Here is a 17312-nt window from a genome sequence, read left to right on the forward strand (position 1 = left end):
AGTTGGGGAAGCAGAGGAGGTTTTGGGCATTAACAAGCCTGATCACTCTTTTATCCTAAAGGGCTTCGATTTGGGATTCAAGAGTGAGGATACTCTTTCAAGGACGAGTGACCACATCGCTCTTATTCACTCCCGCGAATGTGCTCAGTTCTCAGCCCCCCCAGACATTGGGCATGGGCTGATTTTGGAGTCGGCTTTAGCTCGTGATGATACGTTCGAGGCTTTGGATGGCTTGGCGGCTCTCTTCGAGTGCGATGCGTCCTCCTGCAGCGAGGAAGACGGCTTCCCGGGTTCCAGAATCCTTCTTCCTTTCGCGCTTTCTCGGGATTCCGAGTCTCCAAAGTCTAATGGGTTAGTGCAAAGTGGCGGAGATCAGGTGGTGTCTTCTCCCGATCGGAGAAAAGGGAAGGATAGGAAGATCGAAATGGATAAAAGAGATCTTCGGAAAATGGCCTATCTACTCAGCTTACGGAAACCGAAGTTCATGAGGATTCGTTTCGGTTTTTTATGAAGTTTTTCGCTTGGTTTGAGAGGAGGTTCGGAGGATGATTTTGGTTTTCGTGGATTTCAGTTTGGTGTTTTGGTTTTCCTACGGAACAGCGAGCAGGGAGCAGCGGGCGGGCTTTTGTTTTGCAACTCTAGGAAGTTTTTTCTCAAATAGGCTCGTAGGAAGTTTGCTTTTGGGGTGTCCCTTTTTCTTTTTCTTCTTTTTCTTTGTTTCCTTTTTTGGGGCTTGTTTCGGGTTTTTCCCGTAGCCACTCATGTAATCGGTTTTCGCATGTTTTAATAGAATGATGTTCTCGTTTAAAAAAAAAATTACTTAGATTCGCCTCTTTTGTATCGGGGATTCATTTTTTTTTCTTTTGGGAATTTGATTACGAGGAATTTCAATCACGGGATTGGAGTTATCTTATGATATTTTATAGGAAACGAACATGTGCTTAATGTGTTTATTTTTAGTTGATTAAGTTTTGTAAAATTGATTCTTCGTTTGTAATTAATTGGGCTATCATTTCGTATATACGACTTTGATATAGAGCTTATGTATAGTCAATAATCTATTGTGTTTTAAAGATCGTTTTTTCTAACTATTCGACGCTATAAAGTATGGTTTTATTAGTACTTTTTGCTTATGATATTTCTTTTTACATTTGATCAAATCCATGCACCAACAATACATATGTGTATAAGTGTGATTCTTTCACGCTTACCTTGACCTTTTAGCTATAAATCGAAGTTTTTTCCTAGTGTTTTTGACATTATTTGGTACGTTTTAGTACATTTTCAGGTATAAGAGAGCGAGAGGAGGTTTTGGTGCGAAAACAAGCAAAAACAAGCAAAAACGAAGCTAAACGGAGAAAACAACGGCTTTCGAAAGTCAAAATTCAAAGCTGAGAAAAAGTCAACACACGACAGACGCGTCGCGTACGAATTGCACAGCTTGATCAGGCGTTTACGCTTGGACGTGTCTGGAGGACGCGACGCGCTTAGGGATACGCGACGTGTCCGATAGTCTGCGCGACGTGTACGAGCATAGAGACAATTTTTTAAAAAGTTCATCTTTTGAGCTGATCTCAACCATTGGATTCAATCCAGAGGCCCAGAATGCTCCGAAAAATGCCTCTAGGTATGCCATATACTTTTAGTTAGGGTAAGAAGAACATGAGGCTGGGGATTGAATGAAGAAATTGAAAAACCTAGTTCTTGGAGATAAGTTCTTGGAGGTGAAGAAGAAGAAAGAGTGAAGTGACACTCTCCATCATCATCATCCCCAATAGTTCACCATTTTTCCTTTCTCTTTCGTTATTTTTGCTTTGTTGAACCCATTTACTTTTCTTTGTTGTCGTTTTGAACTTGATTTAGTTTATGAGCATCGAATATTGTGAGATTTGAATTTATTAGCTTGTTGATTGAATATTGAAGTTTTTAGTTGAAGTTAATACAAAGTTTTCTTGTTTGTTGAGTTAGCATTCAATATCTACCTTGTTTATTGTTTTGCTCCTTTTACTCATTTCTATTTTGCTTTGCTTGTTTAAAATTATGAGTAGATAAGTAATTAAACGGGTGTGATGTAGTTAATGATTTGAGTTTGGTTGGTCAAGTCCTTAGAATAGATTCGTGTTTCATGGTTGGGTTTGAGAGTGACAACTCTATGGGTTTGAGTTGTATGTTATCTATATTAGAGTAACTTCCTAATTAGCGAATTATAGGCTTATTTAGATGTCGAGAAGCAATAAACGAGCGAGCTCTACCCGTCCCATCGTTCACTTCCTTAGGACTATAGAAGGATTATGGGGTGGATGTAGTTGATAGAAAATGCGGTTTTAATAGAACTCAAATCGATTCACCAAATAGCTAGGTACTTAAAGATTTTAGAGAGATTAGCGGGCATTTTAAGGGGATTGAGACAAAGTCTTTCTTTTCGTAACCCGAGTTTAGAATCGTATCAAGACCAACCAAATCAATGAAATAACGAGATCACACCCCTTATTTTTATTATTGTCTTTGAATCGTTGAATCGTTTCAATTTGCTTTTTCTTTTAGAATAGTTTTCAAACATAAAAAACTCGAGGACTTGACTATGGATCGGTGGATGAATTCTCTTCCACGCAATTTTTTGTTTCAGTAAATTTCAAAGAATCTAATATGTGGGTAAGTCAAAACGAAAGCATCTGAATAAAATTAAAAACCAACACTAATACATAAGTAAGTTTATAACTAATAAATTATACAAATCCAATGATTTTTGTTTTGTTGTTGACTGAACAATTTTTTGTTTTGTTTTGTTTTTCTTTTTTGTTTGAAATAAAAAAAAGGGGTAAAAAAAACCCTTCGTTCCCTAACTCTTCACTTCCGTAAATCGTAACGTTCGTTCGGTTACACTTTTTTTTTTCGCTCAGATTCGTTCGGTTAACCTTCACCTGCTTATTCCCAATGAGAAGAAGAGAGTGTAAACTAAGAAAGATAAATTAATAAATAAAAAAAAAAAAAAAAGGAAGCAGAAGGGGTTTTTGCACTATCAAGTGCTCTCCGCGCTCTGTGTCTTCTTCGATCCTCAAATCTCCGAGCCCATCAGCGACGCCGATTTCGAGGCTTGTGGCTCTGAAGCCTCTCCGACCAATCCGATTCTTCGTCATCCAAGTTTTCCGGTAAAGCAAAATCAAATCCCACTCTACTCTCAACTATTTTGCTTTTTAGATTGTTATATTGCAGTTGTGGAGTGAAATCTATCCTTTGCGAGTTTTCGTTTCGCTTATCTTCTGAATCTAGAGTCTGTAGTCGGTTATTTTCCATTTCCTCTGGTTTATATCTTTGTCGATCGAAGTTATCTGATTTATTGCTTTAGTTTCTCATTTTTATGGCAGTTTAGTACATCTCTGGGTTTATAGTTACTCATACTCGTAGATACTTTTTTTTTATTTTATTTTTTATTGCGTGTTCATTAGTGATATATATATTTTTTAGTGTTTTTAGGTATTGATGGGAAAAAAAATTAAGAAGAAGCCTCGAACGGGGCAGAAAGAGAGACGAGCTTCAACAAACTCCTCGAAAAACGAATCGGAGACTTCCAACGAAACCGGCGAGGCCGTGGACAAAGAAGAAGCCTTGTCGGTTAAAGAGAGAAATCCTTGCTCGTGCTCGCATTTGGAGAAAGGGATCGATTTGACTGCCCTTTCTACCAAATTCGCTTCTTTCGAAGGTGATCGGTGCGAGGATTGCCGGGAAGCGGCGGGAGATCGGAGAGGAGGCAAGGGAAAGGGAGCGAAGCCGGGGAAGAAGAAAGGGAGCGGAGTCGGGGACCCGAAATCGGCGGACTCGAAAGCCGTTTGGGTGTGTTTGGCTTGCGGGCATTTGGCTTGCGGAGGAGTTGGGCTTCCAACGAGCCATAACTGCCACGCGCTGAGGCACGCTCGGCAGACTCGCCACCCGATCGTTGTCCAGCTCGAGAAGCCTCAGCTCCGGTGGTGCTTCACGTGCAAATCGCTCGTCCGAGGCGCCGAGAAAACGGAGGAAGAGAACGGAGAGTCGAACGACGTCTTTTTCGAAGCCGTGAAATTGATCCAAGGGTGCCCGGAAGAAGGGTCTTCGGCGGGTCTCGGGAGCGAATCGAATGGTTTGGTGGAGGTTCGAGGAGGTCATGCGGTGAGAGGGTTGGCGAATCTCGGGAACACTTGCTTCTTCAACTCGGTTTTGCAGAATCTTCTGGCGATGGATCCGTTGCGGGGTCACTTTTTGAACTCGGACGGCGTGCCCGTGGGACCTCTTTCCATGGCCTTCAAGAAGATCTATGCCGAAACGCAACCCGAGGCGGGCTTGAAGAACAACGTGATAAACCCGAGAGGCTTTTTCGGGTGTATCTGTTCCAAGGCTCCTCAGTTTAAGGGATACCAACAGCACGACAGTCACGAGCTGCTTCGATGCTTGCTTGACGTGTGGTCGTCGGAGGAGCTCGGGGCTTTGAAGCGAGGTAATTCTTCGAAGGACAACGGTGACTCTCCGAGCCCGGTCCCCACTTTTGTGGATGCGGTTTTCGGGGGTCAAGTTTCGAGCACGGTCTGTTGCACCGAGTGTGGACACTCTTCGACCGTGTACGAGCCGTTTCTGGATTTGTCGCTTCCGGTGCCGACCAAGAAGCCAATATCGAAGAAGGCCCAACAGAACACTCGCTCGAAGAAGCAGAAGTTGCCGCCGAAAAGAGTCGTGAAGAACCGGCCCAAAATTAGCAAGCCTGTTCCCGAGAGGTCATCATCGAGCCGCGAATCGCAGTTGAGTTCTGATGGCCCGACGATGCCAGCTGTAGAAAACTGCTCCAGCGAACAGAACTCAGGGGCTATCACAGAGAGCGGAACTAATGAAGCAGTCAAGGGCGAAGTTGAGCAAACGAGTGTTTCATTGGACGAGTGTACCGATTCGTGGTTGGATTTTGTGGATCTAGAATCTCCAACGATCGAATATGATCACGTTCCAAGTACTGTTGTCGACTCTGTTTTTCAAGGTCCGGAAGAAGAAGAACCCATGAATAATACTGTGGTAGATGATGTGCCTTTGCTTAGTGGTACCGCCTCAGAAGACAAGAATTCACTGCTTGATGATGTGCCTGCGCTGATCGGTACTGAAGCGGAAGCTCAAGTTTTCCCACAGAACGAGGTGTTGTCGGATCAAATGCCACACTATTCTTCGGTAAACCCTTGGGAAGACGAGATTCCGATGCAGGTTCAGAACTCCGAGGTTTTATTGCTTCCGTATATAGAAGTCGGGGAAGGCGAGGCTTCCTCGGGAATTCTCGATGACGGTCAAGAAGAATTCGATGGTCTCGGTGATTTGTTCAACGAGCCCGAGATCATCTCTTCGGGTCAGATGATAGGCCCTTCGGTAAATGAGGATGTCACGCTAACTGGGTTTATGGCGACTCACAGCAGCGAGTCTGACCCGGATGAAGTTGACAATTCAGATTCCCCGGTGTCAGTGGAGACTTGTTTGAGTCACTTCACAAAGTCGGAGCTTCTATCCGATGAAAACGCTTGGCATTGTGAGAGCTGTTCCAAAGCTCACCGCGGCCGGAAACGGGAAGCTAACAAGCAGCCGAAAGCTCCGTTCAAAACCTCGGTCAATGGATGCGGAACTGGAACCACAAATGATATAGCGATTTTAGATAAGAACACGAGTCTCGCAGAAGCCGAACCCAGAAACGAGAATGGCAGTATTGAAAGGGTTTCTGATTCAGACAAGTTAGATATGACGATAAACGAGTCGGGGCAAGACCACATAGAGAAAGAAAACGGTGAAATGGACTCTCGTGGTGAACCGCAGAATATTGAGATGAAAGATGAAGTCCGAGTCCAAGTCCAAGAGCAAGAGCAAGAGCAGTCAAATTTCTCAGGACCCTCTTACTTATCTTGCAGGGAAGAGAGTTTAAGTGAGCGAGCAATCGATTCAGGGTGTGGTGATGAGGAAGGTGAATCCAAGCTGTCGAACGCGAACCACGAACACGAAGACATCGAAGATAAGTCAGAAACCGTCAAGCTCAGGAGAGATGCGACAAAAAGGGTCCTCATTAAGAAAGCTCCGCAGATTTTGACCATTCATCTCAAGAGGTTCAGCCAAGATGCTCGGGGTCGTTTGAGTAAATTGAATGGCCATGTCGCTTTCCGTGAGATCGTTGATATTAAACCCTACATGGATGCCAGGTACCCTTTATTTTATTTTTTTGCAGGCAAACTATTTGTCAAAGTTAGTATCTTATTATTTTAGGTGTTAAGTCTTTTTTTCTCTATTATGTAAATTTATTGGAAAGGTTTAATAAATTTTCCCCATATTTTACAGTTGTGATATTGATTTCCTGAAAATTAAAAAAGAACCATCTTCACTCAACATTCAATATCATTAACTTCTCTTGGTCCACGTGGTTTCTTTCGACTAGAAGTTCAATTATTTCATAGGATATTTTAGTTATGTAGTCCTTAACATTGGTGGCCTTAACTTCATTTATAGGATATATATTTGTTCGGTCACTGGATTGATGATACTTGCAACAAACTTGATTTTTTTTTTGTTATTTCTTCATATGATAAATGCTAGGTTGTATTGAGAGCCCACTTACGTATAATTTATGTTTATGATCGTGTTGGTCCACTTAAGTATAATATTTATATTTTTTAATAATGGAACAAATAAATATTGATGAATTTTTCCCCTTTTTTGCAACAACTGTTTGGGAACATATAAAAATACACTGATTCATGATCTGAGATATATGGATCGACTTTTCAAATCCAAATTTAGAGGATAATTGTTCTCTCAGCGACAATGACGAAAATCATTTCGAAACCTAAAATAAGTCGAGATACCCGAGTTCTATGTGGGGAATGGAAACTATGTGGTTAGACTTAACGACTGAGCATTCACTCGTGTGGGTTCTCATAAACAGGTCCGTCGGTGGTGAAAGATTTGAATACCGGCTCGTCGGAGTTGTAGAACACCAAGGGACTATGAGAGGAGGTCACTATGTTGCGTATGTGAGAGGAAAAGGAGGGAAAAGAAACAACGATGCTTCAACGTGGTTTCACGCTAGCGATGCTTATGTTCGCGAGACCAACTTAGGCGAGGTCCTTCAAAGTGAAGCCTATATTTTGTTCTACGAAAAGGTTTGAAATGGGTTCAAATATAATTTTTTGTTTTTTTACTTGACTCTCACCTATTGGATACAGTTTTTGGGATTAAAAGGGCAGTTGCCAAAAAAAAAAAAAAAAATTTAAAAGGGGAAAGCGAGAGAACGGAGAGAGGTGAGTGTACAACAGTTACCATACACTTCTATACCATTCATTCTTTTTTACGTTTCAGGCGTTTCGAATATGTTCCCTCGAAATTGGATAACTAGCAAATTGAGGGGTTTTTTTTTTCGTTTTATTACCAGCAAATGTAGAGGAGGAGATAAATCTAGGCGAGAAAAAACAAACATTTTTTTTAGAGAAGATCGGACAGCGTTCTCTTTGCCGGTCTTTTTAAATGTGGTTTGACTAAGGATTTCAAATTTCTGGTATTTAACACAAGTCTTCTTCTCACTAAAAACAGAGTCTAGGAGGTTGGATTGCTGTTTTTCGATCTTCATAGTCCCTTTTGTCATTTGAAAATGGTGTTGTGTGGTTTCGCGTTATATTATTTTATTTTTTTAGTTAGTGGAAAGCCGTGAATTAGAAGTCTTATCTCTTATGTTGTTACCATGAAGCGACTTATTGGTGAACACCAAATAGTTATTTGAAATTGTTAAAAGGAAAGAAATAGAATTGTCAATGAATGGTAATATCTATAACGTGTTCATCGGATGAGTATGATTATATAATAATGCGTGTGTGTGTGTTTTTTTTAATTAGGTATAAGAGTGTTTTATTAGGTCTTAATGTCTAGGAGAGTTTCGTGCCTCTTTAATGCGTGTTGTCACCTATTTGACTTGCTAAAAGATTGGTTTCCAAAAGCGTAGCCAAATTAAAACAAAGAGAAATGGCTCAATTTGTCACTAATTTTATAACATTTTCTCATTTTTTACCAAAAGATTAATTTGGCAAAAAATGGTGTCAACATTGTTGACATCTCATAGTGAATGGAAAAATTAGATGTCAACATTGTTAACATAGATGGTGATATTTTGGAAAAAATTAGTCTTTTGGTGAAAAGTGGGAAAATGTTATGAAATTAGTTACAAATTGAACAATTTCTCAAAAACAAAATAGAGCTGAGTTATAGAGACGCGTTTAGTTATTTAGTCCCACATCGCAAAAATGGAAGCGTATTAGTGTGTTAATATATGACATGAGCAACTATGAATATTGCCGGGCCAAGTAGCGTGAGCCTGTAACCTAGCGGGGCAATAAGATGGCAAATGGATAAGGCATAAGGCAGTGCCACGTGTACGGTGTGAGGAGGATATAGGTGCGCGCGTGACTGATATGTGATAGATCACACGCGCCCCTCTTGGAGACTAACCCATAGTATTAGGACAAATAAGTGGCCACTCGTGCCGTACGCTTGGAGGTCTATAGTCTTAGACTTCCACTCTTTTTATTTTTTATTTTTTTTTATTATTATTCTTTGTTGCAAAATAAAAAATTTAACGTGCGTGTATAAATTTTGATATATTTCATGATAGTTTTTGTAGTACTGGTTTGATTTTTGTTTACATAACTAATACAAACTTAAATACAAAAATATCGCAAATTAAACTAAATGATTCAGTTTTAAGTAGTCTAAAATATTTTAAAAAATGGTTACTTTGAAATGAAAACTTACATGTTAATTTGGAATGACTACAAACTGAAATTAAAATATTAAAATTTTGATATATTTCGGAATAGTTTTTGTAGTACGTGCATTTGATTTTAGGTGACATAACTAATAAAAACTTAAAAAAAAAAATATCACAAATTAAACTAAATGATTCTGTTTTTTAAGTAGTCTAAAATATTTAAAAAAAGTGGTTACTTTGAAATGAAAACTTACATGTTAATTTGTAATAACTACAAATTGAAATTAAAATACTCAAATTTCACTGAATAATAATTGTAGTTTAAGTAGTAAGAAACTAGAAAAGGTTGAATTGAGAAATAAACAATATTAAATGTAATCTTAATGGAATATTTCAAGTTGTTCATGACCCGGGATTATTACACCAACATTAGCATCACACCAAAGGGATCGACCAAGCAGTAATTGCAGAAGAAGATAGCTCGGGTCTAGGTGCAGAAGATCAAGCATATTCTGACATTATTACGTGTATCGGGTTAGTTTATGTAAATAAATGGAAGTTTAGTTTACTATTTATTCTTACGTTATCATATGACACTGTTATGTGTATTAGTTTAGTTTATTCTTACATTTGCGACGTACGTATTGTGGATGAATCCGGCTACGCACGCCGTGTTATAAATACATAAATAATCAATTTTGAGTCATTCCTTATATTCAATTTTGATTTCAAAAGAATAAAAATGAATAATATTAGCTACAAAATTAATAATAAAAAATATTTAGAAGTGATTTGTAGCTTCTAAATATTTTGGCATATCACGGGAACGACTAATTAGAAGTGAAAGGTTTTAGAAGAGACTATGCGTTTTTAATTGGTCTCCCACTCACTTTTATGAGCTACATATCGCTTCTAGAAAGCTTTTAAGTGGACTCTTAGAAACATTTTTTGTCGCTCACAAATGAGTTTTAGAAAGGGATTTTAGGACTTTAGAAATTACTTTTATCAGGTTAGGAATCCAAAAAACTTGATGTTATAGTTGGCGACAATCCGAACTTCTTTTGAATTTTGCCAAGGGACTAGTAATTTAAGTAACTCTTGCTGATGAGGTTTTTTGCACAACATTCCCGCCGTACGTATCGTCGAGTAGTCCTACGCACGCTGTGTGGGGAGCGATTGTCTTCCCTTAGTTCCAAAGAAAATGAAGCTATGGGGTCGAGACCTGAGAATCAACAATTTTCAAAGTTCTTTAGAAATGGTCAATCGTGACGTTGCTGGTGGTGGAGATAGTTTCTTCAGCCACGAGAAGATCATAACGTTGGTTTTGACTCATTCTTGCTCCTTTTTTTTTTCCTAAGTAGAGTGAAGAGATATGAAAAATAATGAGATGTTCCTTTTATATGAAGTGATGAGCTTAAGGATAGTGTTTTAACAGGCTCATGAAACACCTTGAGAGGGAAAATGATATGGCATCTTGAAGAGTCTAGGTTGTGTGTGAGAGAGTTTTTGAGAAAAAGATGGTGAGAGTGATTTTCTTCCAATTCTAGAGTGAAAGGAAGGGAAACAAAAGTTCTCTTCTTTTTATTTTTATTTTTGGGAGAAATATGGTGAAAGATTGAGTCTTTGAGGTGATGAGAGAAAGATAAGATGTTCTTGAGGTAATGAGAGAATAATATGGTGTTGTTGAGTTGATGGGCGAATAGAGAGATGATGTAAAGTTCTTGGAAAATGTGTGTGTTATTGAGAGAATATGAATAAGAGAGAATTTGTGTACGGGTGTAATTTTTGTGGCCTCCTTGTGTACGGTAAAAGTATGAGTTTTTTTTTATAGAGTTTTTGGAGTATTCGGTGCCTTTAATGAGTTGTGGGACCCATTTTTATGAAAAAATTGTGGGAGGGGATTTTTGATGGGTTTTGGACGTTTTAGCTTGGTTTGGGTAAGTTGGTCGAGGACATGGGGGTCTGGCCGAGGACATGGGCCGGACTGGAGGCCCAGCCGAGTACACGGGCCTGGAAAGAGGTGTGGCCAAGGACATAGGCCCGACTGGATGCCTAGCCGAGGACACGAATCCGGCTGGTGGTTCGGCCGAGGACACGAGGGTTTGGACGAGGATACTAGCCCAACTAGAGGTGCGGTCGAGGAATGGGCCTGACTGGAGATCCGACCGAAGACACGAGTCTGGAATGAGGTCTGGCTTAGGACATGAGCCTAGTAGGAGGCTTGGCCGAGGACACGGACTCGGCATGAGGTCTTGCCAAGGACACGGGTCCAACAAGAGGCATGGCTGAGGACATTTCCCCATCACAAGGCCTGGCGGAGGACATGTGTTCGGAAATGAGGATTTCAAGGATATGCGCTTGGAAACAAGACTTTTCGAGGAGATGGGCTCGTAGTAGAGGATATCCGAGGAGATAGGTCTGGAGAAGACGTTTTATGGCGAGATTTGCCCGTGGTTTTGCGTCGAGACCTGTGTTAAATGTCTCTCTTTTTTTTTTTTGCCTTTTTAGGGATTATTCTCCGGTTCCGAAAAATGACGCCTTAACATTAACCCCCCAGTTTTAGGTGCGACTTGTGGTGCGTGAAACATAGAGTCTTTTGTCGCTTTAATTTCTTTTCGCCATCTCGCTGTCACAGAAATCATGTAAACTTTTTGGACAACTTTCTGTTAGCTGCACTTTATCTAAATATGAAACATCAAAAATCGTATTTTGATTCAAGGATCGAAATACCATTACCGATATCGTATCGAGATTCAGATTTTTCCGGGTTACCGAGAGATATCAATGGTTTATCGGGGTATCCAGTGAGGGTAATCATATACTGTACTGATGAATTTACCGTTATTATTATGGTTTATCGACAAATATCGAATTTATGGAGGGGTATCCGGTGAACACATCATTATAAAAAAAACGTGTTTATATACATAGAATAAAATTGTAAATAGTCTACAATATCTTCATTACAATACATCACATTTTGCAATTCAACACATCCATTGTAGCAATCAACCCTCTATGATTTATCGCCCGCGATCATAGACTTAAAATTTCAAAATTTTCAAAATTCGGCCCCCGATCATTAGCTGAAATTTTAGAAATTTAAAAAATTGACCTGATTTTTGGGATTTCGGTAACTACTATGGTTTTGCTAGGAACCGGCGATTTTTTCGGTATTTATTGGTTTTGTTCATATCGCTACCGGGAAGTGTCAAAAACCGGTATACAGATCGGTTTTCTCCCGGTTTCTCCGGTATTTCAATCCATGGTTTAATTAGGGATTTCAAATTTCTTGTAATTTATTATGATCATTAAAAACTTCTTTTGACCAAAATTTATTAATTGCTTTTAATTATAATATTATGATAAAATTATTCCATAAATACATTGCTCTCGGCCTTCCGGTTGAAAAACAACGTTGACGTAGGCGTGTAGGTGCACTACTACGTGGTAGGGACTTCAATTTTCCATGAATTTCCCATTTTCAATCAAAGATTGATCTTTGGATTAGTTTAAATCGCGAAAATGTACAAAGAATGCAAAGAACGATTCAGAAAAAATAAAGAAATATAAAAACAAAGTTTGGACAAATTCGAAAAGAACTAAAAAAACAGATATAGAGGTATTTTTAATAATCCAAAAATATTAATATTTAATTATGGTTTTTTAGTTATTTTGACTGGATAAATTTGATCAATCGGATGATTTGGTCCTTAGGAAATATTTTCCTACCTATTTTTATAGGATCCGGAGGAACTACTATAATGACCACGGCTGGGAATCTCATGCTTTTTTCACTAATTATTTTTATCTCGATCTTTCTTTTGCGTCTTATTTATAAGCCCAGCTTTACCTTTTTTTTGGGTATATAATTACATGCATTTGTTTCTTTATTTTAATCTCTTATGTGCCCGAATCCCCTCTCGGTCTACCTACTAACAGGGTCTCGGTCGATTTCCCTTCCTTTAGCTACTAAGATGTTTCAGTCAAGGATCGCCGTACCGTTACCGTTACAGTACCGGGACCCCAATTTTGGGGGGAAACCGTTTACCGGAGAGGAAACCGAGAGGTATTCAGAAAAAAAAGGAAATCGGTACCGGTAGGAAACCGCTTACCGTAGATGAAACCGACAAAAAATGTAGGAACCCGATGGGTATTCAGACAAATATTTTGCAAAAATAAACATATTTTTTCAAAGTTTTAATATTTTGCAAAACTAAATTACTTTGATTACAACACGTACGACAAAATATAAAACACAAAGTTCAAACCAAGATAGAATTCAACATAAAGTACCATAAAGTCAAACCTTGATTACAACACGTACGACAAAATATAAAGCACACTAATTAGTAATTAATTATACGTGGAGTGTCTTGAGTGTCTCGTCACTCGTGAATGAAGAATCGGTCGACGGCTTTGGCCAACTTCTTGATCCCGGAGTGCGATATTCTTGGATCAGAGGACTCCAAAGATCCACCGGGACCTTCATCTATTTCTTCGTCAGAGTCCCCTAGACTTTTTTGAAGGTCAGCTCGCATCGACTAACACAAACTCTCACGTTCCTTCTTCTTTTGAGAGGGTACATAGAGTAACTCATGCATTTCCTCCTGTACTTCATGAGGAACCTTGTCGCACATCTTCACACTTTTTGTCTTCTCTATGTTCGCCAAGTGATTTTTCACACGAGTGATTCCACCACCGCTAATGATGTACCCGCAAAATTTGCATTTCCTTGCATTCGGTCGTCCTTCGAGGGGTCGCAATACTTGTATGCCGGGTCGAACGCCATACTTCATAAGCATAATCATTTCAATTCCACATATTCACAAATCACCATAACAATCATCAAAATCAATTCAATATAACCATCACAATAATTATCAAATTTATTTTAATCAACATTTCAAGTAATTCAACTTAATCATGACAATAATCATCAATTCATAATCTAATGAAGATTAATTCAACATTTCAAGACCATCATCATGACAATAATCAAATAATCTCGAAATTAATTAAAATTCGACAATATCATCACAATAATCACCAATTCATATGACATAAATCAACATAACCATCACAATAATCATCAAATTAATTGTAATCAACATTTTAATTCAACTTCATCATGACAATAATCAACTAATCTCGAAATTAATTAAAATTCAACAATATCATCACAATAATCATTTCATAAGAAAAAATTGAAAAAAATCCCAAAAAATGAAAAACTCAGATGATACCTCTAGGGTACGCTCCCCGGGATCTGGACAAAATTGGCTTCGGCTTGGCGGGATCCGGCGGGACGCAGATCAGAGATGAAGGAATTCGCGGGATCTGGTCGGGATTTGAGCAAACGATGAAGAGAAGAAACGGGATCCGGTCGAGACGGGATGCGCTCACTTCTTCCTCGGGAGAGTAGGGTTTCGCGAAATGAGGAACAAATCATTTAAACAAAAAAAGGGACCCGGTTCGGTTCGATCGGGATTCGACCGGGTTCGGTTCACGGGAACGGTTTTTGCAAGTCCCGTCCCAGTCCCCTCCGGTTCAGGGGATCCCGACCGGAACCCCCGGGAAGTCGAACCTTGGTTTCAGTTCGCTAAGTTTTCTCTGTCAAATCGCTAGTTTGATTAAACAAACATTCAAAAAAGGAGCTTGGATCACTATTACAAATTTCATTTTTTGGTGCAGAAGGGTATTCGGTGCGACATGTCGCACCTAAATTGGCATTGGGTGCGACATGTCGCACCGGATACCTCCCCAGAAAACCAAAAATTTCGCTAATTTTAAGTGGTATCGGGTGCGACATGTCGCACTGATAAGTGCATAATTCTTGTTATTTTGTGATCATTCTTCACCACGTTATTCATCGTAATCACTTAAAATCACGTTTACAATTGAACATCTTATGATTTGAGTGTGTACATGTGTTTAGGTGAATCCGGGGGAGTTTGGAGCTAAAATGTAAATTTTTGGAGGCAAACGGATCAGCGCACTGAAGAGGAGCAAAATAGTAGCTGTACCGCGGTACAGCAGTCTAGTACCTAGGTACATGAGTAAGAATCAGTGGCAGTACCGCGGTACAGCACACGGGTACCGCGGTACAGTTTAAAAGCCCAATACGACTCAAGTAAAGCCCATTCAGAGTCCAATTAAAAAGAGGGATTTCGGAATTTTGACCTAGCACAGGGAGACTACGATTTTCAGAGCAAAAGAAGAGCCGCAAAGACTACGAAGAGAGAAGAGGACTTTCGGCGAGTACGGACGGTTTCCCCGTGGAGACCGTCCCGACTCCAAAACTCGTTCTATCTTCTTTCTTTTTTCTATTGCTTGTATTGTTTTTTATTTAATTATGTCTAGTTAGGTTTTGAACGGTTAAGGGGAACTTCAATCCCAAAACATGAATTGAAGATCTTGGTGTAGACTTTGCTTTTTACTTCGTATATTGAAGTTGTTATTTCTTTTCCAATTGTTTAGTGTTCATGAATTGTTGTGTTTCTGTTTGGATTGATCACCTAGATAGGAATATAATTATTCATAGCCATACTTGCAATTTTAATCCGTAATTGTTAGAATTGCTAGTAATTAGTGGTGCGACTACGGGTACGGGTTTCGCAAGGATCTTCTGCACGTAGTGAAAAGAGTAACCGGAATTAATTGAATCACGCGTGTTGAATTTATATTGTTCTGTTCGTCTCGCTTTCTGAATTCATTGTTGTTGTTAGATTAAATCTAGGCGCGTGTTCATTAGGTTGTTTAACAATTAGGGCTCTTTATCGGCGCAACGTCATGATTAGCTAATATCAAAGGATTGCGGAGATTATTGACCGCGCGTGTCGATTTTTTGTGGATGTTGATTTTATACGAGTTGTGCGAGTATTGTCAAACCAAGATTGAATAGGATTGTTGCGGGAGCGAATGAAACCTTAACCGTGCCTTTTTGCCATTTGGTTTTCTTTGCTAAATTTATAATTTCCAAAAAAAAAACCCCGATTCTTTGTATTACAATTATTTTTCCTGAAATTAGTTAGTCATTTAATTAATCTAGGTCCTTGTGGGTTCGACCCTTATTTGCTGCTATACTTGGTATTCAATTAAGAAATTTATTTTTGGTCGCGGAACGACACGCATCACGCACCTAAAAGTTTTAAAAAATTTAGGCGGGTTAAAATCTCTCCTCTTACTTTTACTGACCTGAATTGAATTTTTTTTTTGTTGTAGTATCCAGTGCAACATGTCGCACCTGATGCTGCTTTAGGTGCGACATGTCGCACCCAATATGGGCAACAGGTGCGACATGTATTATGTTAAAATTATAAAACACTAATCCTTCTTCTTCATGCCTCTCTCTCTCTCTCTCTCTCTCTCTCTCTCTCTCTCTCTCTCTCTCTGCTCGCCGCCCCTCCTCCTCGCCTCTGTGCTCCCTTCCTCCCCGCCGCCCCCGTCCTCCTCGCTGCCCGTCCTCCTCGCCGACACCTCTCCTCCTCGCTGCCGAGCCTATGTAAGCTCTCTCATTCGGCCGACGACCTCAGTCCTGGCCTTCGCACCTCCGCCGTCCAAGACCGCGAGGGCCGTCATCTTTTGCTATCCGCCCTCCAACAGAGCACAACGCCTCCTCCCTCGCCTGTCGAAGGCGAGGGTGAAGGGGCGGCGATGGCTGAGGCCTGACGAGGGATGAGGGGGAGACCGGCGAAAGAGGAGGGGGAGGATGAGCGGCATATAAATTTATTTATTTTAATTAAAATAACGTATTAGGTGCGACATGTCGCAACTAATACTCATTTTTTTAGATTTTTTAGAAGCCAAATAGGTGCGACATGTCGCACCGAAAAAATGTCGCACCTAATATGTGACACTTTTAGGTGCGACATGTCGCCCCCGAAGTCTTTAGCGACGGACTTTTGGATGCAACACGAAGAACTTTTGGGTGCGACATTTTGGGCATCGGGTGCGTGCCTATATTTGTAGTAGTGGATACGGTTTCCCGATAGGAGATCCATGGATCACAGACGGTGTCTCTCCATGGCCTTTTGCAATGGCAAAGCGTCCTTCCTTCTCAATGCCCGGACATATTTGTCAGTAATTACAATTATTTATTGATAACCTTGTCAATAAATTAATTTCTTTCTTAATTATTTTTTTAATAAATAATTATAGTTTTGGTATAATCCAAAAACAGAAACTTAGGAGTTGGTTGTTTTGTTGATCTTCAGTCCTTATTGTGAATTTAAAACGGTGTTGCATGGTTTTGCTTTATTTTATTTTTAAATTTAGTGAAAAGCCGTGGATTATAGAAGTATTATTTTTGTTGCCATGAAGCAAATGATTCGGTGAAAACACAACCCCGTTTGGTTAAGTTTTTCATTCCTGTTTTTTGTTTTCTGATTCTAAATTATAGAAAACAGTTTTAGAAAAACTGTTTGGTTATAAATTTAGAAAACAGATTTAGAATCATGTTTCTGTTTACTTTGAAATTTGTTTAGAAAACAGAAAACAATGAAAAGTTGTTTTCTATTTTATCTCTATACAATTGAATGGAAAACATAACCAAACAACATTTAAAATATTC

At 39.4% G+C, this 17312-nt stretch overlaps 1 protein-coding gene across 2 annotated transcripts; it reads left to right on the forward strand.

Annotated features, from left to right (window-relative positions):
- The first annotated feature begins 2870 nt into the window (after nucleotides 1-2870).
- On the forward strand, nucleotides 2871-7465 carry LOC149393982 (ubiquitin carboxyl-terminal hydrolase 2-like). 2 transcript variants are annotated; one of them, XM_089616934.1, is made up of 3 exons: nucleotides 2871-3149; nucleotides 3466-6188; nucleotides 6929-7465. In XM_089616934.1, the coding sequence occupies exons 2-3, from the start codon at nucleotides 3481-3483 to the stop codon at nucleotides 7149-7151; spliced, it is 2931 nt and encodes a 976-aa protein (XP_089473060.1). In that variant the 5' UTR covers nucleotides 2871-3149; nucleotides 3466-3480; the 3' UTR covers nucleotides 7152-7465. The 2 variants fall into 2 exon arrangements, with proteins under 2 accessions (XP_089473060.1, XP_089473059.1); XM_089616933.1 differs by having other exon boundaries at nucleotides 3475-6188.
- The last annotated feature ends 9847 nt before the right edge of the window (nucleotides 7466-17312 follow it).

Source organism: Urtica dioica, chromosome 6 (genome assembly GCF_054948205.1).
Source record: "Urtica dioica subsp. dioica isolate 48M chromosome 6, U.dioica_male_clone48M_v1_H2, whole genome shotgun sequence".
In the NCBI taxonomy this organism is placed as follows: domain Eukaryota; kingdom Viridiplantae; phylum Streptophyta; class Magnoliopsida; order Rosales; family Urticaceae; genus Urtica; species Urtica dioica.